The sequence below is a fragment of the Mesoplodon bidens genome (genome assembly GCF_964165515.1).
Source record: "Mesoplodon bidens genome assembly, chromosome: 1".
Classification (NCBI taxonomy): domain Eukaryota; kingdom Metazoa; phylum Chordata; class Mammalia; order Artiodactyla; family Ziphiidae; genus Mesoplodon; species Mesoplodon bidens.
In genome coordinates this window covers 121,746,519-121,771,568 of record NC_138176.1, presented here as the reverse complement: position 1 = coordinate 121,771,568, position 25,050 = coordinate 121,746,519, and the positions used below count along the sequence as shown (strand labels likewise).

At 35.7% G+C, this 25,050-nt stretch overlaps 1 protein-coding gene across 3 annotated transcripts in view; it reads right to left on the bottom strand.

Annotated features, from left to right (window-relative positions):
- The window catches only part of CABCOCO1 (ciliary associated calcium binding coiled-coil 1), a 127,569-nt gene that overhangs the window by 17,369 nt on the left and 85,150 nt on the right, over positions 1–25,050 (bottom strand). Inside the window, exon 6 of one of the 3 annotated variants that reach the window (XM_081234707.1) lies at positions 4,285–4,489. The exons of the other annotated variants lie outside the window; for them this stretch is intronic. Within the exon in view, the coding sequence (XP_081090833.1) occupies positions 4,382–4,489 (108 nt within the window). The 3' untranslated portion in view covers positions 4,285–4,381. Of the gene's footprint in view, positions 1–4,284; positions 4,490–25,050 lie in introns of those variants that run through there. 3 annotated transcript variants of the gene reach the window in all.

The window sequence follows — 25,050 nt, the reverse complement described above, 5'->3', positions numbered from 1 at the left end:
TTTATAAAGAAATCTGAGAACGTGCTTAATTCATCTGAGTAAAGAGGAAAGTCTAGGAGCATCAGTTTGCTTTTGGTGACTAAAACTGCATGTTCCTGATCAAATAGCAATTTGTCCTATTTGTTGTAATTGTAATTACTGTTTTCATTGGAATCACAGTTGTCTTTTTTCTTCTAGGAACAGGCACGCAGAAAAACAACCAATAACCTAGATAGTTAAAAAACACATTGAGAAATGGGTATGGCTGTGTGAATAAATCTCTTGTGATTATTCTTCCACCGTGTGCTGTAATGTACTTTAAATCCATTTCCATATTTCTAATTAACACTTAGCTCCGAAAAACTTTCTGGAGGCCATTTACATCACAAATGGGGAAAAAACAAATTTGCTTTATCAGAAAATTGACTATAGACTATTTTGGTGGCTTTTATTATTTTTACATTTTAATGATTAAAATTAAATATAGCCCAGTGACTCACGACAGAAGACAGTGAAATAATTTTCATGACTGATATAATTTTAAAGTCAACCTGGGTGAACAAGATATTAGGTCTGTTGTGGACGACTTTCACTGTCCATCCTGCGGCTCTAGTTTCTGATCAGTTCCAACCATTTCATAAAAAGAATTAGACAGCTGTGCCAAGTTACTTTTCTAGCACAAACCCATGGTGCTTTGGCTTTATCTCAACAGCTGTCCTATAGGGACTATATAGTGCTGCTTCTGTCCTGCAGATTTTAGGCCCCTATTTTCATAGTTTGAATCTTTCATTTCTTTGAGTGAGAAACAGAGAATGCACAAATATTATTTTAAAATTCTTTGCAGCAAAAAAACCTATGTCATCTGCTACATTGAAAACACTGTCATTGTCACAAGCAAAAGGCATAACTGCAGCTGAGGATGCTTATTCATCCATCGTCCCCCAGCAAGGGTCGCTGTCCTCATCTAAAACATGGGGATAACACTAGTTACCCACTGCATGCGTCTTTGTGAGGATTAAATCAACGTGTGTAGAGCACTTACACAGTGCCTGGCATGTCGGAAGAGCTTAAAAGTGTGAAGCTTGTCCCCGGTGGCGCAGTGGTTGAGAGTCCGCCTGCCAATGCAGGGGACGCGGGTTCGTGCCCCGGTCCGGGAGGATCCCACATGCCGCGGAGCGGGCCCGTGAGCCATGGCCGCTGAGCCTGCGCGTCCGGAGCCTGTGCTCCACAACGGGAGAGGCCACAACAGTGAGAGGCCCGCGTACCAAAAAAAAAGAAAAAAAAAAAAAGTGTGAAGCTTGTTTTTATTTTTAGATGTTCATGTCACATATTTAAGTCTACAATAAACAAAGCCTAAACAAGGCTCTTTGAGGGTAGGGACTTGGTCTGTTTTGTTGTTTTGTTCCCTACTTGAATGCCTGGCAGGTGACTGATAAACAGTGGGAAAGTAATAAATATTTATTGAATAATTGAATGTAGGAGATCACTGTGGTCTCATATGGTCAGTAAATCATTCTATTACTATTTCCCCCTGTTATATAGTCTATTGACATAGAGGGTGCCAAAGTTTATGAAATTTTTTTCTGTATCTCTCCCCTGCCCTCCCACTATGACCTATAACTCAGGCTGCTCCTCATCTGGGTGTCCAGCTTGGCTCCTTGACTTTACATTTTCCTGCAATGCTAATGGTTAGATTCTTCCAGGGGGTGTCCATGGAATTATGCAAAATGAATAGATTGTGGCAGTAAGACCAGAATACTAGGATGAGTGTAGCCTGTTTTCTGATGAGGAAATTATTCAGGCCAGGAAAACCCTTGAAGGATCGTTCTGGTTTTCACACTTGTATGAACACAGCCTTGGTATGAGGGGTTGCTAATGAAGCCAGAGAATCTGGCCCAGCATGTTAATTTACTCGATCCAGGGAACTTCCTGGTATTTATACATGAACTCTGTACATTAGGCAACTGATATTTAGATGAGAAAATCAGAAAACAGCACGTGCTATAATATAGTGCTTCAATAGGTTGTAATATAAATCAATTTTAACAAAGCTAACATCATTTAAGTAATCAAAAACAAGCAAGGACAATGAGCTACTGTTTCAAAATTCTGCTAGATATAAGAAACCAGAACTAAACCCTTTCAAATAATAAAGGTACATTGCAAAACTAAGTCATAGTATTAATTAGGTTAGTCTAATTATTCAGTCTACAACTAGGCCTTAACAGATTCAGGATTGGAGTATCAGTGGAAACATCAGCCCATTGATTATCATCATTGCCCTAGGAGAAGATGAAGGTTTTACCTCTGAAGGATTTGGAGTTCAAGGCATGTCCGGAAGAACACATAGAGTATCAAAGTGTTATGAAAAGACATATTCTATTTCTGTAGCTTCTGTTTTGTTTTTTCTTTTAAATTTTATTTATTTATTTTTTAGCTGCTTTGGGTCTTTGTTGCTGCACACGGGCTTTCTCTAGTTGCGGTGAGTGGACTTCTCATCTAGGTGGCTTCTCTTGTTGTGGAGCACAGGCTCTAGGCACACGGGCTTCAGAAGTTGTGGCACACGAGCTCAGTAGTTGTGGCACGTGGGCTCAGTAGTTGTGGCTTGCGGGCTCTAGAGTGCAGGCTCAGTAGTTGTGGCACACGGGCCTAGTTGCTCCACGGTATGTGGGATCTTCCCGGACCAGGGCTTGAACCTGTGTTCTGTGCATTGGCAGGCAGATTCTTAACCACCATGCCACCAGAGAAGTCTCTGTAGCCTCTGTTTGTATTTGAAAATTTTATTCTCGTTCGGCTCAGCAGTGATGGTAAATACTAAGAAATGACTGGGAAGATAATCTTTTACAGTAATTCTTTATTCCAAAAAATACCATTTTCCTTACAATTTATTGGTTTGTTTACTTGCTTATTGGTAAATAATTGGATACAGAAATATAGCATTGTAACTAACTTATTCCTTTGTCAGATCAATTTTTCTACTGGTATATCATAAGACATTTTATTATTTTAATGAGAATTTTTAAAAAGTGTTTGCTGTTATATCTCTGAACTTCACCATCTCACTAGCATCTGTCAGATTTAATCAACTACAGGACTACCATATAAAGATTACCTTATCAGAAAAAGTGTCATCTTGTGAGCTTAGGTGTGAGAATTGCAAAATAAAGCTGAACTACACTAACAACTGTTGTGCTAATTTATTGTAAATTATGTTTTTTTGTTTGCAGAGATAAGACATGAGAAGTGTTTCTATTTAAACTCATTTCCTATTATTTTAACATAAATACCAAACAGCTCAACAACAAAAAAAGTGAGAACATAGAATATTCCTTAAATAGGTTCTGGTGACAGTGAAATTTATTTTCTAAGCTATCGGTACCAGTCATGTCACACTGTTCTAGGTGCAGAATCAGACAGCACAATTAAGACAAAACATGGATGCTTAGAATGCTAAATGGAAATTGCCGATTGTCATGTGAAGAGTGATGATTTATAGGATATGAACTGGAAATAACTGCATAGCAAGCTGGTCTACAACAAAGCTTTAATTCACCGGGCTGACACTGTAAACTCATAATGTGTCGACCTGGCACCAGCCATGATAGATTACGGCTGTTCAGAACGCACAAGCATGTCCCTTTAATGAGCATTCTGGGAACCGTAGTTCAGATGACCCCAGTAAAAACAACTATAATGGTTTTAACCAAGCTGGTTCTCTAAGAAATGAAAAAATCATGATGAGTCATTATATTATTAAAATTCAGAACTAGTTGGCAATGAATCACATGAAGTTATCACCTTTAAATCATCAGAGTATAAATTGGGTCCTATAAAGTACCATGAGTCTCAACGTATTTTTAACAAGATGAACCTCTTATATAAGCAAGATTTTATTATTATATTTATTATTATTATTATTAAAACTAGAGTGGAATTTAGTGCTCATAAAAGTGAAGGGGTAATGTTGCTAGCTTGAGCCAGAAAGAGTATAGGCCTGTATTTGTAGACTGCTTTATGTAGCCCTGCCAGTAAATTTCGACCATTCTTGTTCTTATGAGTCAATGCCAAACATGGGAATTTGTATGATTCTTAAAAAAATGTATTAGCGGATAGGCCTGTGGTAAGAGGACCCCAAATCTATTTTTTTTAACCTAAACTGGAAGTTGAACTCTAGTCTCGAGAACCAGTTGTAGGTCAACCCAACTATTTCATACTCCCTACCCCTTTAAAAAAAAATACATTGGATCTTCCAAAGAAATAGAGTGGAAATACCATTTAAGAGAAAAGTAAAAAGGCATTTTGCTGGCTTTGCTCTGATTTTCCGCTAGTAAGCTTCATGCTGTACCAGATCACATTTAAAAGAAGTTTTGCTTCTTGTGTAAGATTTAGATTTCAGTTCAATTCAATTGATCTGGACGCATTCCATCCAGGCAGCCCCATCACAGGCAGGATTTCTGCTCTCACAGGAGTCAGTCTGAAGGTGGAGTTGGAAGGCAGGGGATACAAACACCTGTACAATCAATTATAATGATATGTGAAAATGGCTACAGTTAGGTTAGAAGAGAAGACTATTGGGTTAGTCACACTTTATTTAGCTGACGACAGAATGACTGAATGATGTGCCGGTTAGGGAATAAGCCAAAGACAAGAGCAGAGAAGGGAAGGGCATGGTGGAGTATGTAGGTGGACACCACGTCAGCTAGCTACTCTTCATAATAATCACCCAAAGGCAGAGGAGTAAGTGGCATTAAACCACCTTCATATGAAAACATGTTAAAATAAACTTGGCTCTTGAAGAAATTGAGCATAATTGCTAATTACTGATAAAGACTACTTTAATAATAAAGAAGAACAGAACAAATACTATTGTTGGTTGATGGTTATTTTTGCTTAAAATGTTTACAGTTGGAGGGACACAAATAGACCTCTGGTCACAGATTATGAAAAACACATTTGATAGCTAAATATAAAAAAATCCAAACATTAATAACTACTGACATTTATGTAGCCCTTTCTTCCCAAAGCCCTGGACAAACATTACTGACTATATATATACACAAGAATAGCACTGAAATACTGCTACTCTTGCAAATGCCTAGATACTAATCCAAGACAAAAGTAGCAAATGGCTGATCTACTTAAATATAGGTCTGCAGAATATAGGTGTGCATTTAGAAATAAAAACTCAGACCACAGCACCTCCCTTCCAAAATGTTTACCATATTTTATTTCAACTTTATTGAATTACTGGGCTTTTCAAGCTCCATTCTCTTAGTAAGACACTTAAGGTTCTGTATTTATTCTTAGATGCTGGTTTATGATTGTTGTACGGCAGTGAATACCAGGGCTAATGGCGCCTCCTTTCTGAGGACATCAGCTCTGACTCTTCAGTGCCTCCTAGCGTGAGGAGGGCTGATAGGCCAGTGCAACACAGGAGTGCCTCCTACGGAAGGGCTAGTTTTGTTTCACCACGAACCAAGATTGTTATTAGTTATCTGAGAAGAACTATCTGGCTCAAACAAGTTTCATTTACGAAATATTAGATTAAATGAACTGGTGCTGGGCTGCTTGGTGACACTGATTGAAAAGATGCCATGTTTGTTGTTACTTACTTGAACAAAATGTAAATTACACAGCAATAATCATTTTTAAAGACCAGAAAACGTTTAATGTACACTCTTAGGGCTCTTACTGTAAAATATGATTTTATTGCATCCTCAATTTCATTGCATTCTGGCAATGACAGGAATATAATTTAAATTTCTTGATGTTTCCTTTAACAATGTTGTGTTTTGGAAATTTTCGATTCAGGGATTATTACAAATCACTTGCTTTAAATTTTAACATTCCTTTCTCCTCTATAAATCCTATATATCTTCAAAAGTTCAGCTAAACTCCCAGGTCCTCCTTAAAACTTTCATAATTTTTTCAGCAAGTAAGGCACTCTATGTTTTTAAAACTCTCAATTATACAATCATTTTTAGTGTGCCTTTACTAAGTATGCACTATAAACCATCACTGTCTAAGCCCTGGGTATTCAGGGATGATCATGAAATATTCCTCTACTTTCAAGGAGGTCACAATCTAGAGTGTGCATGGGGGTCTTGGCAGGGGTGACATACAAGATAATTTGCAGAGTGAAATAATTGCTAGAAGTATATGTAGGGTGTTCTAGAAGTAGAGAGGAAAGACAGCTACTTCATTCTGGTGGGAGGCAAGAGAGGAAGAGATTCAGGGAAACTGTAAAGGGGAGAGGGTACCTGTATTAAGTTTTGAAGGATAAATAGAAGTCAGCATGCAGATGTGGTTGACAGAGAGAGAGAATCCCATACAGAAAGACAGACAGACATTACAGACAGGGAAAGTGCATGTTCAAAAGCATAGGGAGTAGGAGAGCATTACAGGACAGGAGATGCACGTGGTGTTGGTGAAAGTTGGGGTCAAGCAGGCCTAGGTTTAGTTCCGGCTCGCACACTTAAGTCATTTAATTTCCTATAAGCCTTAGGTTTTCCATCTGTCACATGGGGCAAGTAACCTTCTGACCGACAGTCATCCAATTGGTAGAGCCCATTTTCTTGGGGATTTTGTGGGAACATATATCAAAGAGTCAAAAATGAGAACAATGGAAATGAGAGTTATCATGTTAAAGTCTAACAATGACAAAATGAAATTTTGTTTGAGGGGTGCTAATGTTTTAAATATTTAAATGTTGTAAAGGTTTTAAATTTAAAATGTCATTTATAGTCTTTTAGAGTAAATCATGTCTAGAAGCAAGTGTATATTTGTTTTTTGCTATAGCTACACTGAAATGATGCAGAAAAAAATAAAAAAGAAATCAAGGGATTTATTTTCCATATGTCCAAATAATATCCAGCAATTTTTAAAACAAGTTTAGCGAAAGTTAGAACGATGTATTTCCCTCATCATTTGCTGAGGGGAAGGCTGCTTGATTAATGTAATTAAAGGGTCGCTTGTAACTCAAGACTCAAAAAAATAAATTTGGCCTTATTGCTTTACTTCCAACTGGTGGTTTTCCTAGTGTGATTTTTGAGCTAAAATCTGTGGCTGCTTGTTCATGACACATGAATTGTTTTAGCACATCCTTTCCCCTGCTGTGCATATGATTAAGAAAGCGGAGGTTAAACAGTGCACCAAAGAATTGGGTAAATTCATTCTATTTTTGCTCACAGTGCCTTTTAGTCCCCCTCCCCCTATTTGGGACTGGAAGAGTTCAGAAACCTATTATCTCCTCCTGAAATTATTTAAGGTATGTTCTTAGGCTGAAAATGTAACTTCTCTCTATTAACGTCTTCTAGTACACTGATTTTGTGGTGGCTGTGCTGTAGATATTATCTGTATTGGCAAGAAAACCAAATGCAAGTGCATCCTAGCATTATTGAGTGCTCATGTATGCTAGGCACTGCGATAAGCATTTGCATACATTGTTCTATTTTTACTTGTGATAATCCTATTCTTATTTTCAGATGAGGAACAAGAGGCTCTGAGAGGTTATGCTATGGTTCAAAGAGCCCACAATTAGCAGGTGACAGAACTAAGGTGCTAACCCTGGTCTATTCCATTCTAAACCTGGGTTCTTAGAGATTTGCATTTTTTTTTGTAGGTAGAGTTTGATTTAAAAGATTTAAAAATAGCTCTGGTAAAGCATCTTGCATATAGTTGGTGCAACACATGTTAAATTCAGTTGAGTGAAAATTTTATGCTCACGAGTGCAAAGAAGAGTCAGTTGTTGCCCTCTTTGAATTTATAGTCTAATGTGGGCATGACTACAGTATAAGGTATAAGCAGCATGGAAAGGCAGTGTAGTACAGTGAGGAAATCAGGACAAACTCAACATGTCTGAAAGAGCTCTATATTTCTTCCCTTAAACCTGTTCCTTCTCCAGGCTTCCAGGTAATGGTGCTAATATCCACCCAACTGTTCAAATCAGAATCGGGGGGATGGGAGGCCGGGTGCACAGCATCCTTGGTTCCTCCCTTTCCCTCACCCTTTACATCCAATGCTTCAGCCACTCCTGCCAGATCTGCTCTGAAATATATTTGGAATCTACTTCTCCCTACCTTTCCTGCCACCACCCTTTCCAAGCCACCCAGACTGGAGCCATCATCTTCTCATTCGTCTCCGTTCTCTGCCTACCCAGTCAGAACCAGGTACAAGGAGAAGCCAGAGCAGGCTTTGTGGAGCCTAAAGCTAAATTATGAAAAAAATCGTGTATACAAGTGAATGTATAGAAATCACACAAGTGAATACATAGAATGATTAAGGAATTAACAACAAATTAGATATATTAAAAAGCTGACAAATTCCACAAGTATCACAAAATTTTAAAATAAGTTAAAAATTGTCAACTGCATGACCTATATCTATAATACATTTCACTTTATTTCTTGGGCTTCATACTCCAACCAGCTCTTCATATGACAAACATTTTGTAATATTATTTTCCACAGAAAGACTAGAAAGATTACTTAGGCTTTCCTCTAGCTTGGTTAATAGAAATTGTTATTATTATTGATATAGTTTAGAAAAATTTCAGCTTCACAACTCATTATTGGTAATATCATGTACATTTTAGGATTGATGTCAAATTTCAAAAAACCTGTGGCAAGTTTCCTCCATATATGAACTGTAAGACTTAAGGTTCTTTTCAGGTTCTCTTAGGCAGTGAACAATTTAAAATAATCTTACTCCTTATAAAGATGGCACTCATTAACCAATTTGTGTCAATGTCTCCACTGTAGAGTAATATTATACATTTGATGTTATCTTCAATGATATTAGTATTTTTTGTAAAAAGGCAAGAAATTAAACTCTTTTTACAACGTGTTCATGTGATTCACTCCTCTTCACTAACTGGACTATCAAGCAATCTAGCCTATTCATTGCTTCTATTTAAAAGAGAAGTAGATAAACTGAACTTCAACAAAATTAAAAACTTTTGTGCCTCTTACTGAATTACTACTTTTGCTATGATCTGAATTTGGGGGGCGGTTACAATTTACTCACTGGTGTCAGAATAATTTCTATTGATTTAATTTCTCCTCTGCATTGCTCTTATTTCATATTCTACTATATTTTGAATTTTTCTCAGTTCTTTAATAAATCAATTTAAAAATGACAAAAGAAGGTTCTCTGAATATAAGTCCGAATCAGAAGTTGCAATTTCTCAATTGTTGAACTAAAACATTCCAAAAGTCTGCCCAAATTACAGCTAAAATGATATATTCAAAATTTGTTGAATAAAATGTTTGCATTTCATTTGCACTTGGGTTTTTATTCCAGGTCTTCAAAAATATATTTGCATTCTTAAAATGTCATTTAACTCCTATTACAAGACTTAAATAACTTTTTACATAGCTGATGACTATTAGAATTTTCCATAGACTAGCTTCTTCCTCCATACATTACAAACCTGGTTTCTCCACCACTACTCACACATGTCCAGGACCTGGCCCTAAAGGACACACTCACATCACAATATGACCTTGTATCATGATGCAACCTTGTATCATGATGTCACAGTGGATGGTAGAAGCCACACTTGCACTAAGATGGCTAGATAAAGACTATTATATAAGAGTTCTCTCTCCCAGTTCAATCTACTTTCTAATGTACTTGTTTAGCCATAAATCTCCAACTGTCTGTAGGAAGTTTATATTTTGTCATTCTAGTATCACATTAAATTTAATATATTTAACACTAAACTTGTCACCACAACCCTTAATATCATTATGAAAATTGTCTTTTCTAATTATGTCAATGGCACAATTACTGTTTTTTTTTTTTTAATTTCATCATGCTTTTAATACACACTGACAATTTTTTAAATTTGGAAGGCAGGAAACATTTTTACAACTGAATAATTATTAGTGAACATTTATTTTTATATGAAAGTAATACACAATCATTAAAGATATTAGTTTTAAATCTAAAAGCAATCATTAAAGGGTTTGTTATGAAACATTTACATTTGTTTAGATTTGGCAATTATGTCAGAAGAAAATACTTTTATTTGTGGCTTTTGAGAATAAAGCTACATCTTTTAATTTCAAAAACTATCTAAGTATTCTCTCAATAGTGTAAATAACCAAACTTTTATCAGGCACCTCCTTAACTTCTAGGAAATTTGTAATCTGTGGAAAAAAACCCAACAAAGACATAAAAAAGAAACACTAACATAAAAAGTTGTATAATTTTTACAATAAAAAAGGAACATATATGGTATTTTCCCATATACTGGGAAAAAGTAACATATTTGGACAGAGTGAAGCATAAAATAGAGAAATTAGCATCTCAGTTCAAAGTAGGAAAAACTTTTGAAAAGTCACCTTGGTAGATTTGTGAAAGGGGATTTAAAAAGATGGAGCTGGGATTTCTTGGTGATTCAAGAACTACGTTTTCTTTCATAGCAGCCTGGTGGAACCAAGGTGGGTAAGGTTGGGATATAGTGTCCATTGCTTTCAAAAAGGAAGCTGCTCAACAAATGGAGCTGGGACACATGGACATCCACATCCAAAAGAATTAAGTCAGACCTCTAGCACCTCACGCCATACACAAAAATTAACCCAAATGGATCAAAGACCCAAATGCAAGAATTTTATAAAACTACAGAATTCTTAGAAGAAAACATAGGTATAAAACTTCATGATCTTGATTTAGGCAATGATTTCTTAGATATGACACCAAAAAGACAAGCAACCAAAAGAAAAAAAATAGATAAACTGAACTTCATCAAAATTAAAAACTCTTGTGCCTCAAAGGACACCATCAATGAAGTGAAAAGCCAACCCACAGAATGGGAGAAATGATTTGCAAATCATATATCTGATAAAGATCCCGTATCAAAGGACCTCCTTGGTGGTCCAGTGGTTAAGACTCCGCGCTCCCAATGCAGGGGGCCTGGGTTCAATCCCTGGTCAGGGAACTAGATCCCACATGCTGCCAGTAAGAGCCTGCACGCCACAACTAAAGATCCTGAATGGGGCAACGAAAATCCTGCGTGCCACAACTAAGATACGGTGCAGCCAAATAAATAAATAAATAAATAAATATTTTTTAAAAAACCCTGTATCTAGACTATGTAAAGAACTTTTACAATTCAACAATAAAAAGACAAATAGCCCAATTTTTCTAATGGGCAAAAGATGTGAACAATTTCTCCAAAGAAGAGATGTATATTGGAGGTATACATCGAAGCACCAAGTAAAAATGGATATTCTAGAACTGCTGGTCAGGGGACTTTGTCACCCTTTTCACTAAAGGGTTAGATTTTCAACAGCCAAAGGCAGCCATTCCAAAGTGAATGTGATAGAACATAAAGAGGTGAACTGAGATGAGTCGCTTTGCTGTTTGAACAGTAGTGTTTCACAGGAAGGGAAAAAAGATCAACCTTGTATTTTTCTGACCACATAAAGGCTTCTTCTCTTTGTAATAAAGTAGAAAAGCTCTCTTCCAAAAAGAATATACAACTGGCTAATAAGCACATGAAGAAAAGATGCTCAACATCATTAGCCATCAAGCAAATGCAAATCAAAACCACAATGAGATACACTTCATACCTACTAGGATGGCTATAATAAAAAATACAGACAATAACAAGTGTTGGTTAGGATGTGGAGAAAATGGAACCCTCATGCAATGCTGGTAGGAATGTACAGTTGACCTTTGAACAAGACAGGGGTAATGGGCACTGACACTTCATGCAGTCAAAAATTCACATATAATTTACAGTTGGCCCTCCATATCGGCACAATTACTTTTATATTCTTTTGTTCAAATCTGTACAAGTTTTGATTCGTCTTAACTTCTTAGTTTTTCATATCCAAATTTTCATCAACTACTATGTTAAATTTTCTTTATAGTAAGTCTTACATATGTCCATTCGTTTCCACTGCCATTGCTATATCCTAGTCCTATTTTTTTTAACATTTCTCAATTTCCTACTTTAGCTTTCTGTTCCCCAATCGCTTTTCATTTCGCGATGTTGTGTATAACATTGCCAAGTTACTTTGCTCAAAATACTGCTTTTTATCAATTGCTTTTTATAACATTTAGATCATAGTTCTTACCAAAGATGGAATAAAAAGAGTTCAAATTTCTGAAAAATTAAAGTTACTTTTATATCTATCAAATATTAATTTGGATGAATTGAGTGGAAAGCCATTCTGAATTTGACAGCTGTCTGATTTATAGCATATTTTCTAAATAGAACTTTACTTCCAAGCCATAGCAGTTCTCAGCCTCTCAACCAGGATTTCCAGAGAATTTAGCCCTCATGCCCAAGGCATCTACTGTTTATAATGAATTAACTTCTCTCCTGTGCATCTAGACTCTTACTAGCTATGTACCGTCCTTGAGAAAATTAATAATCATTTAAATAATTTTCTGCAGGACTTTGTTCTCTTGCAGAACCCCTGTTAAAAAGACTGCTACATTAACTGAAATAAACTGTTAATAAAATGTTACAAGTAGAGATTCTGGATCTACCTTAATGACTTAGGAAAAAAACCACTTCATTTATAATTAGCAATGTCCATTTGCATATAAACAGTAAATGCTGCCAAATTCAAACCCTGTCCTACTTAAGAGAACAGAGGCTGTTTATAAACAGCCTCCATGTAATATTGTCTACATTATGTGTCTTTGTTCTTTTATAGACTAAAGTTTTACTATTAGTGCAGACCAGGTTGATGTGTCTGAAATTCTAAATTATTTGGGTTTGAATTAATGAGGCTTTTAACTGAATATAATCTGCAAGAAGTTTCAAACTGCTACAACATATACTGTCCAATATAATTGTTAGGTAATATAATGTATACTCCAAAAATTTTCACGTTAGAATTATATGAAAAATACAAATATTTTGAGAAGAGAAACTATAAAAAACATTTTGATTCTGGAGCTATCATTAAAAATGTTTTAAATCTAATTTAATTTAATTTTCAAAATGAAAAATGGATAATATTTGTTTGTTAACACTGTAAAGTAGTGACATTGGTGTACTGGGATAGCATTTGGCTGTTAACGTGTCAGAAAACCCAAAATTCAGCAGCTTTAACAAGGTAGTATTTTATCTTGTCTTCTCATAAAAGTCCAGAAGTAAGCAAAAGAAAGCTGCTACTTTGACTCTGCTTTGTATGAAGTCTTTTGGGGTCTGGGCTCTTTCTAGCTTGTTGCTCCTCTATGCTGGCCTCCATTCCCGAGATTACCTCATGGTCCAAAATGGTTGCTCCATGTGAAGCCATCCCTTTCATATTCTACCCAGAAAAATAGGAGTAGGGCAAAAAAGAAGGGTACACTCCTTCCTTTTAAGGACAATTCCGTTAAGATCCACACTTTACTTCTGCTTACATCTCATCAGCCAAAACTCTTGTGGCCAAGTTTACTTACACATTTACTGGAAAGGAGGCTGGGAAATGAAGTCTATCCTAGTCAACTATGTGCCCAGCTAAAAATCTTCTGTTAAGGGAAAAAGGGAAGAATGGATGTTGGGAGACAATTCAGAGACTCTACCATATATACTAAATTCTTATCTCTTTGGGGGAGGAGAGGGTAGAATCTATGCCAGCAAATTACACCCAGTTGGGCAGACATGCTGGTTTTCAACCATGCTTGTACATCAAAATCACCATGGAACTTTTAAGAACTAGAGATGCCAAGTCCTATCTAGACTTACTTGAACTAGAATTATGGCGGGGGGTGGTGGTGGATCGAAAGTTAATTTTTAAAAGCACTATAGGTGATTCAGGTACACGGTCAGGTTTGGATAGGGTTCCCTTGGTGGGATATCTGAACCACATTATTTCAGAACTAAGAGAAGGGACTATAGGAAAGATTGACTCAGAACTGTTAGCATCTCCTCACATATTCCTTTCATCCATCATTTATCTGACTTCGTTACCTATTCTTGTCTTCCTTGACTTTCACCAAGCCTTCAGAGCAGTTTTGCCACAGTTCACATGGTAGAGAGGGGAATAGGAATTTATGACTTAAAAAAAAAGTTTCCTGCAAGGAACTTAGGTGACAGACAATGACAACATTCACAGCTATGAAATGAATTACCTGAAGGCAAGGCCTTCATCTTTTTCAGGAGGACCTCCAGGGCCTATGCCATGATGGAAGCTCCAGAAATGTTGTTGCTTGTTAGTGGAACTCCCTATATTTCTGACCTTGGAAAATCACATTCTTCTCCTGGATTCTCTTTAGGACATAGAATAATGCTCACCACAGAAGGACACTCAGTACTAACATGCTTCAACTAAAAATTTAAGGTTACTTTTAGGTTAGGTTGAGTTTCTTAAGTATGGTTCGAATCTCACCTGGTCTCACTAATGAAACTATTTTTACTAAAGGAAACAAATGCCATCCTCCACTCTGATCCATGTTATCTCATCTTATTTTTGTTTTTATTTTAAGATTGTGTCCAACACTTGTAGTTTGGATGAGCTTACTCATAATCTCTTTGATCATGGCTATTGCTTCAGAAAGAGCTCCCCTTACTTCTCTAGTTATGAATGTTGCCAGTTGCCTGATAGTCTGTAATTACAGATGTTTAAACTTTGAAAAACCAGTGTTTTTCCCTTTCCATTTGCAGGAAACAGATTTAAAGAGATTTATGTAAGGAGACAAAAATCCATTGTATTTGTTGTTGACATAAAATGCTGCAGATAGCTTTCTGGCTTTTGTCTCAACTCTGTTTAGTGTTTTTTTTTTTTTCTCTCCTACTTCTTCAGAAAAGTTTTAATTAGGTTCTAGTGGTTCTTAACACCTGTTTAATTTCCCATTAAAGAAGTAAGGTGTGTTTTGAGTAGTGAGCAGGCATTAGCAAATGAAAAAGGTTGGGTAGTAAAGCAGTAGGCCACCAGAGGAAAAGACTAAATATCAATACAACAGGGACTACGGGACACCTAAATCCACTGATCTGAGACTTTTGTACGTGAACTTGATTATAAATGTGGACCAAGAGTAAAAAGGTCTTGGGATATATATATATTTTTTAATTTTATTTTTATTTTTTTACACACACACATATATATGCATGTGCATGCCACATATGGTAATTAAATTACGTTACTGTACTCCTGAAATTAAGAAAAAGAAAGTTTAGAGCTGAGAGGATAAACAAACCAAATTATTTTGAAATAAATACCTTAATATGTGACATTAATTTACCCTCAGAAAAAAGTTTAAATCTTAAACTGGGAAAAAAAAGCTTGAGATAAAAAAAAGTCACCTCTTGCACAGTTTTTTTGTATATATAAACGAGTGTACATTCTAAACTTTTATTGTTAATTTTTCTGTTGTAATTTTAAAATATTATAGTCTTTATGCTTCTAACAATGAAACTTTTTCATGACATAAATCTGAGAATGTCTTAGCTGAAAAATTTATCTTTCTAGTTAAGGATATGATTATTCTCTTTCCCCTTTATTATTTAATTATTTAAGGAAAAATCAAGGAAAGAAATCATTTCAATAAAATAATGAAGAAATATAGATAAAAAGCGGCCATTCCTCAGTTTGTATTTTGAACTGCAAATCTTCTGAACTGTGAATGCTTTTATATTTTAAAAGTAATTTAACATCTAGTTACAAATGAAAAAAATGACCAAACTATATCAAACTTCAGTAATTTGAATGCAATGATTTTGTCACTTATTTTGAAAATCATTCTCATCAGCACAAAAATAAAGTTTTAATGAAACCTCCACAGGAGGGCACTATAGTGTGACTCTGGTATAAATTGTAACTACAGCAACCCATTCTATCATTATCTGACCCTTGATTAAGCACCTAAAATAGTGAGTCCTTCTCCTGAATTAGAAAATTCTAGTTTTCAAAACTCAAGATAGGTAGATTTCACATGTGGCAAATTTTTTTCTTGGTTAAAGAAAAAAAGAGTATAGGTAATTTAATCTTTCTTTTGTGGCAAACATTCAACATAAAATCTTATCATAAAATACAGCAAAATTGGTAAGATGTATGGGCTGGATGAACCTAAATCTAGAGAGGTTAAAATTATATTATACTGTAACAACAGGAATATTTTAGAACTATCAGGCTAAGCAATCAAAACCAAAAGACATTACAACAGATAAATGCATTTACTACTTATTAGTGGTATGTATTTATAAATAGTATATGTAAATGGTATATAAAATTGGTGTTACTTAAAAATGGTATACATTGCTTATAATGGTATGTCTAGCTAACTAGACAGTAGATAGGTAAATCAATCTTAGCGAATATAGAAATAGAATCAAAACATAAATACCAAAGCATTTCCAAACTGGTTCACCTCATCCCAGTAAGGATCTGAAAACGTTCGCTGTAATGATAAAGATGGAGATTTGGTCCAAATTAAGATTTTTTAAATGCCTCTGGTCCTAAATTTCAGTTTCACTAGTGTATTTTCAAGTTGTTCTCCAGGAGATAACAATACCCTGATATTTTACTAGAGTTAAATCAATATAAAAGTAATTGTAATCTTGACAATTGCCAAGTGTCTTTGTGGGCCTTGCCTTATTATTCTGAGGACTAACAGAATGCTGTACAAGTCCAAGAAAGCTTTACTGAATAGTAAGTTTCATTAAATTTAAAGAGCAACAAGAGCAGTGGTTATAGATGTAGTTCTATAACTTTACATAACAAATCTGTTTCCATTAAAGAAATTACTTGTTTCATTATAGTTCTGCCAAAAAATGGCATTTAGATAAATCCTAATAATGAAGGGAAAGACTGGTAGAAAGCTGCAGTGATGAAAATCCCCGTATCAATGGGCTTAACTTTTGGGTGGTACATGTCCCTCTTTATAGTCTAATACTGATAGCTGCAATGTTCTGGGAATTTATAAATTGTTGAAGTGTTGTAACCACAGTATGAGTCTTGACAGTTTTCTGAATCTGCATTCTATATTAGAAATGGATGGATGGCATCATATATTCATACAAATGCAAAGCACTTACTTAAAACAGAGGAGTTCGCTAAACTTTTTATGGTTCACACCTGGGTTGAATAATTAAGTTTGTTGGTAATTAAAATGCTAGTTCATCACTCCCCTGGGGACTCAAGGCAGACTGTTTTAATTTAAATATCTTTTCTTCTAGCTCATACTTACAGATTCTTTAGCCAATAAAGAACTCAGACAGTAGATTTAAAAGTAATAAAAAAATCAGAAAGTAAGGCTTGGATAATCGGTTTGCACATAATAAAATTACTTTTATATATTACTCAAGTAAAATTGGCAAATTATATAGTCAGATACTTAAATAATAGAATCATATAAGATCAAGGTTTTCCTTTGCTTTTTAAATCTGGAATCTAGCTAACCAGAACACAACTTATTGGATTTTTTGTTTTTTTGAAACTTCCATTTAAAATTTTTTTCCAGCTTTACTGAGGTATACTTTTTAAATACCAAAAATTGCATATATTAAATGAATACATTTTGATGAATTTGGACATAGGCAAACATTTGTTATACCATCACTACAATCGAGGTAATAAACATATCCATCACCTCCAAAAGATTTCTTGTGTCTTCCTTGCTTCTTTTATTTATTTATTTATTTTTGTGGTAGCAACATTTAGCGTGAGCTCTATGCTCTTAACAAGTTTTAAGTGTATAATACCATACTGCTAAGTACAGGCACTATGCTGCACAGCAGCTCTCCAGAATTTACTCATCTTGCACACCTGAAACATACCCATTGAACAACTCCCCACCTACCTCTCCCTTCATCCCTGGCAACGACCACTCTGTTCTATGAGTCTGACTATTTTATATACCTTATATAAGTGGAATCATTCAGTAATTGTCCTTCTGTGACTGGCTTATTTCACTTAGCACAATGTCCTCCAGGTCCGTCCATATGTTGTTGCAAATGGTAAGATTTCCTTCTTTTTAAAGGCTGAATAATATTCCATTATATGTCTATACCATATTCCCTTTACCCATTCATTTGTTGATGTACATTTGGGTGGTTTCCATACATTGGCTATTGTGAATAATGCTACAATAAATATGGGAGTGCAGATATCTCTTTGAAATCCTGATTTCAATTTTTTTTGGCTATATAATCAGAAGTGGGATTCCTGGGTCATATGGTAGTTCTATTTAAAAATTTTTGGGGGCTTCCCTGGTGGCACAGTGGTTGAGAGACCGCCTGCCGATGCAGGGGACACGGGTTCGTGCCCCAGTCCGGGAAGATCCCACATGCTGCGGAGCGGCTGGGCCCGTGAGCCATGGCCGCTGAGCCTGCGCATCCGGAACCTGTGCTCCGCAACGGGAGAGGCCGCAACAGTGAGAGGCCCGCGTACCGCACAAAAAAAAAAAAAAAAAATTGGGCCTCCCTGGTGGTGCAGTGGTTGAGAGTCCGCCTGTCGATGCAGGGGATGCGGGTTCGTGCCCCGGTCCGGGAGGATCCCATATGCCGCGGAGCGGCTGGGCCCGTGAGCCATGGCCGCTGAGCCTGCGCGTCCGGAGCCTGTGCTCCGCAACGGGAGAGGCCACAGCAGTGAGAGGCCCGCGTACCGCACAAAAAAAAAAAAAAAAAAAATTTTTGGAGGAACGTCCTTATTATCTGCTAAGGTGGCTGTGCCATTTAACATTCCCACCAGCAGTATATAAAAGTTTCAACTTCTTCACATAAATATATCTTGTTATTAAATTTTTAATAATAACCTTCCTAACAGATGTGAGGTGACAGCTCAACGTGGTTTTGGTTTGCATTTCTCTGATGATTAGTGATGTTGAGCATCTTTCATATACCTGCTGTCCATTTGTATGTCTTCTTTGGAGAAGTATCTGTTCAAGCTCCTTGCCCACTTTTAAATCAGGTTGCTTTTTTTTTTTCTATTTATAGGAGTTTCTTATATTGTAATTAACCCCTTATCAGATATATGATTTGTAAATATTTCCTCCCATTCCATAGGTTGCCTTTTCACTCTGTTTTGTTTCCTTTGCTGTGCAGAAGCTTTTCAGTTTGATGTAGTCCCACTTGTCTATTTTTGCTTTTTTGTCTGTGCTTTTGGCATCATAGCCATGAAGTCACTGCCAGGATCAATATCATTTCCCCTACGTTTTCTTCTAAGACTTTTACAGTTTCAGGTATTACATTTAGTCTTTAATCCACTTTGAGTTGATTTTTGTGTATGGTATAAGATAGGGGTCCAATTTCACCCGTTTGCTTGTAAATATCCAGTTTTCCCAACACCATTTGTTGAGACTATCCATTCTTAATTGTGTATTCTTGGCACCCTTGTTGAAGATCGGTTGCCCATAAGTGTGTGGGATTGTTTCAGTTGTAGTCAAATGACTTTATGTTAGTAACTTGAAAAAATGCAAGTTCTGGGATCTATGTTAGGGATGGGCCAAGTTTCTATTGACTTTTCCACTTCTTTCTCTTTCTCCTCCCTCCCTCCTCTTCATTTTTCCTCACTTTCTTTTTCATTTTTTATTTTTACCAAAGTCAGGAAGAGGTAATAATAAGATTTTTCACAAAATCTGTCAAAAAAAGCAAATTTTGGTTAACCAGAATGCTTCATTTCTTAAGTACTAATCAAAAATTTCCTGCAAAAATCAATTTAATTTCCAACTTTGACTCCAACAAAAAATCAGTATTTTGAGGGTGACTGATGTTTCTATTTTAAAGCAAGAATAATCAGAAGGGGAAATAAGACATTAGGTGAGTACTAGAAACCTCCACAATACAACAGGGAAAAGAGGAAGATAATGAGAAATTTATAACCCTGGATTTTATATGGGTTTCATCCTTAAGTGAATGAAATGACACACTGTGCTTCCTTGGGCAGAATTATGTAACAAAATCCAAAGAAAAGGGAGCCAGAACATGTGGAAGCAGATTCTCCTAATGGCCCACATCAACATTCTCAGTGTTTCCATGATTCAGACATTAAGATTTTTAAAATATTACATAGAATTTTGATCAAAATTGCTTTTTGTTTTACTTTATTTTTGAAATAACTTCTAATTTTCACATAAGTTATAAAAATAATCCATAGAGTTCCTGTAGAACCACCGATAAAACCATCGGATTAAGCTGCAGACCAATGCTGCATTTCTCATCAGACTTCAATATGCTTTTAGGCACAATGACACTTTCTTATATAGCCAAAGAACAGCTATTAAAACTAACTTTGATCTAATATTGCCATATAATCCCAAGACTGCAATAGAGTTTTGCCAGTTATCCTAATAATGTCATTTGTAGGCCCAGGATCCAATCCAGAAGAATGTTTTGTATTTAAGTGTTTCTTTAGTCTCTTGCAGTTTATAATAGAGTTCCTCAGTCTTTCCTTATTTTTCTTGAACTTGACATTTTTGAAGAGCCTAGAACAGTAACTTTTAAGAATATTTTTCTTTTTTAAAAAAAATTTTATTTATTTATTTTTGGCTGCGTTGGGTCTTTGGTGCTGCGTGTGGGCTTTCTCTAGTTGAGGCGAGCGGGGGCTGCTTTTCATTGTGGGGTGTGGTCTTCTCATTGTGGTGGCTTCTCTTGTTGGGGAGCACGGGCTCTAGGCACACAGGCTTCAGTAGTTGTAGCATGTGGGCTCTAGAGCGCAGGCTCAGTAGATGTGGCACATGGGTTTAGTTGCTCTGAGGCATGTGGGATCTTCCTGGACCAGGGCTCGAACCTGTGTCTCCTGCATTGGCAGGCGGATTCTTAACCACTACGCTACCAGGGAAGCCCCAAGAATATTTTTCTGATGTTCCTCATGATTTATGCATTTTTGACAGGACTGCACCAGAATTGATGTTATATCCTTCTCGTTAGAACATATCAGGAGGCAACAATGTTAATTTGCATTCTTTTAACATTAATGTTTATTATTTGGATGAGATAGTATCAGTTAAATTTCTCTGCTTTGAAGTTAATTATTCAGCATGTTGTGCTCATTTAATAAAAAATTAGTAACAATTTTTGTGGGAAGATACACTGAGACTATATAAAGATTCAGTTCCTTATCAAACTTACACCTTCAGTTTCAGCATTTTTTGTTCACTCACACCTAAATCAATTATTATTATTGTGATGATAGCTACCAAATAGTAATATTCTAATTTCATTATTCTTTTTGATTTATGAGTTGTCATTCCACTGATGTGTCCTATTTCCCCTCATATATCTATTTTAAAAATTCATGCATTTATGACAGTAATGCTTCATGGATATGTATTTTACTCAAATAGTTACAGTCCATAACTATCATGGTTATTTTGATGTTCAAATTAGCTAGCAGACCATTCATTACTATCATAACTTATTTTTATGTTCCATTTGGCTAGCAGGCGACCCTTCAAGCTTGATCCTGTGTCCTTTGGACAAGGTCCCATCACTCATTGTATACTTCTTTGCTTTCTAGCACAATAACACATCCCAGAACCACCGAATTTTTTCCTTCCCCATACCCAAGTTAGACGTTTCTCTATGGAGCCTTACTTTCTTTTGTTGGGCAATGGTATTTAGAAACCAAGAGCTGATTGCTTATTGTGCTCATTGTTACTAAGGTATCATTGCTCTGGGTCCTCTCAGCAGACAAAATTAGAAAAAAAAATTACATTACATTACACTATATTATTCTATATCTGTCTATCTATCTGTCTATCTAGCTAGCTAGCTATCCATCCAACCACCTATCTTAAAACCCATTAGTTCACACTGATAACTCCAACACCATGTGGCTTATTGTAGTCTTCCCCCTTTCTACTTATATACCTTCCTCTCCTATAGTGACAAAGCCCATTGTTCTTGATATATTTACTTATATTCTCCATGTCTTCCCCCACATGTAACCAATTTTCAAAGCTGTGTCAGTCAAAAATTCAACCCCAGATATATGCTGCCCTCCCTCTCTCCTCTTGCTCCCAGCCAGGCCCTAAGAAGGGGAATGGGAAGTAGATGAAGAAGAAGGAAGGAGGAAATTAACAATCTTGGCTCTGGCCATTACAGTCCTCTATACTGAACTGAAACCTAGACCCTGGATAGACACACTGTATCTCTCCAGCCCCCTGCTGGGTGCACTGGCTGAAGGTTAGCTTTGTCAAAAACTTTTGAAAATCTAAATTCTGAAGTAATCTTTTGGAGTCTATTCTATATTAACTGAAACGATCAGGTTAGCTATATAAGCATATAGAAGAAACTAATATTGTTGTATTCCCTTTATATTCTATAAAATGAATAAAAATATTATAGATTATTCTTTCTTTTTAATTGACAAGGGGATATCTAATAAATTCACTTATGAGGGTAGCCCCCTACTGATATGTTTTTGCCCAGAAATCTGCAATCACCTGGTGACATTAAGTGCTGCTTTGTAAATACTGACAGGCCAATTGCTACAGTGGCAGATCTATCTCCTACTTCCATATTTCAAGAAAGATATTTTTATTACCAAACATTTGAGAACTGATATGCCAATTGTTAAAGGTCTTGTAATATAAACATGAATAAGAGCTAAGTTTGTGCGTTTAAAACAACAAAAATAGAAAGAAAAATTTCAACAACACATTACAAGACTTCCAGAGCTGAAAGGATCTAAAGAAACCAGAAAAACACAATATCCATTTCTTCAGATGCATTCAAAAGCATGTTGAAAAACAAAGGAAGGTTGAAAAATGGTTTTAGTCCTATGACATTACAGTCTAAAAACATTGAATGTGTGTGACCCACAGATTTTAAGGCTCTAGAAATAAAATTTAAGACCAATTCTGTAACAGATGCTAATGTAAATGATGCTTACAGGCATTGATAAAACACTCTGCCTTCCTTCTACTAACATATTCCATAATTATACTGTGATTTAAATAGTTTATATATAGAGAGATGAATGTGGAACAGGAGAAAAGTATTCATACATTAGCATTCAGAGTAAGTAATTCAAACATCTAATTGTTCCAGCTCAAGGAATATTTAAAAATATTACCAGTTAGGTGTTCAAAATTATTTTGGTTTATTTTTTATTGAGTCATGCTGATCATTTACAAAATTAGAAAATGTTCTTGATCATCATAGATGCATATTAGAGAAAATACAGAAAAGGAACAGAATGACACACAATTATCAGGAAAACATTTCTGCTTTTCTTTCATCTCAGATATACTCAAAAATCATTTTTTTAAAAAACTGAGCTTGTGCTATTTGAAGAGAGTTATGGATGAAAACAGACATTTCTAGTTTTGTTTTTTTTTTTGCTGGAGAGAAATGCTATGTGTAAGGGGTTTGATTGTACATTCTTTGAACTCTAGAGCTCTTTTAGGTGCATTTTAATTAACTTGAAACAGTTTAAATTTCTTTCTTCAATATTCTGAGAACACCAATGAAAATCATAACTATTGTAAAAATTATTCTTGAGATTTATGCAATGGCCAATTTATACGTCTTTCCCTTTTTAACTAGTGTAGAAACAAACCAAAATGGAGTCACTTATGTCAAGGACAAAATGGAGTCAGTCAACACAAGCGCAAAAATGAATCTTAACCTAACCTCACAGCTCTTCTCAGAAATTAGCAGAGGACAACTAGCCAATACCCAAATGCCAAGTCTGTTCATGCCATCTCTGGATTTTCTAGTTTCCTAACTCAGCTACCCTGATCCAAAAAAGAAAACCACTAGGCAACAAATCCACTGAAAAAGCCAGATAACTTATGTATTTTTCCCATAAAAATTCCTTAGTCTGTGAGCAACTCAGAACTCCTTGTTCCTGTGGCCTTGAGTTTCCTGGCTTGCAGGGTGAAAACCCTGCAATAAACTCATCTTTCTGCTTTGTTTTATTCAGCATGCAGAGTCTGGTTTTTGAAACCAGAATGATTTGAAAATTTAGGATCTTTGAAAATTCCAGTTTTATTAGTATTGGTATAAATATTATGGTTTTAAAAAAACAGTTGCATAAGTCCAACTGGTTCAACTGAATAAATGTGTGCTGAGTACTTCCCTATGTTAAGAACTGTAGGAAAGTCAGCTAAATAAGTAAATGTCCTAACTTCATGGAGTGTATAATCTAACAGAAGGTAATAACTTAAAAATCTAATTTTAATTTATACAAGTGTCATAATGTGATGTGAGAGTTTAAAGGAAGTCATCCAATTCTGGGCAATCATATATGATTTCGTGAATAATAGTATTTTCTAAATATTGTAAGTAACATGGTCCCTATCATAGTAATTTCCTCACCAATGAAAATGATTTTACTGCTTTTTGATCATAAAAATAAACAGAATCATCTTAAAAGAGATCAAGCAATATGAAATAGTAAAACTATTTTTAAAAAACTAAAATCACCAAAATCCCATCAACTATTAACATTTAGATAAACATTTTCCCAGATATTTTTCTATGTAATCAAATACGTACATAAAATAAAGCCATATCTTTTATATTGCTACATTTAATATTATACGTGTATTATATTTATTTTAAGAAATAGGATGATATGATATAGATATTTTGTAATCTTTCCTTGTCAATCTCATGTGAAAATTCATGAGCTCACCTTTTTTAATGGGTATGTAGTCTTAAATTGGATGGATGTAGCTTCCCTGGTGGTGCAGTAGTTGAGAATCTGCCTGCTAATGCAGGGAACATGGGTTCGAGCCCTGGTCTGGGAAGAGCCCACATGCCACAGAGCAACTAAGCCCATGTGCCACAACTACTGAGCCTGCACTCTACAGCCCGCGAGCCACAACTACTGAGCTTGCCTGCCACAACTACTGAAGCCCGCGTGCCTAGAACCTGCACACCACAACAAGAGAAGCCACCGCAGTGAGAAGCCTGCGCACCACAACAAAGAGTGGCCCCCGCTCGCCGCAACTAGAGAAAGCCTGCACGCAGCAATGAAGACCAAATGCAGCCAAAAATAAATAAATAAATAAATTTATTTTAAAAAAAAAATTGGATGGATGTACCAGTATGTGCTTAATCAATTCTTATTCAGGGACACGATTTTCCAATTTTCATGATTATAGAAAGCAACACTAGGAGGAAAATCCTCATAGATATATCTCTGCCCACACTGAATTATCTTCTTGGAATAAAGC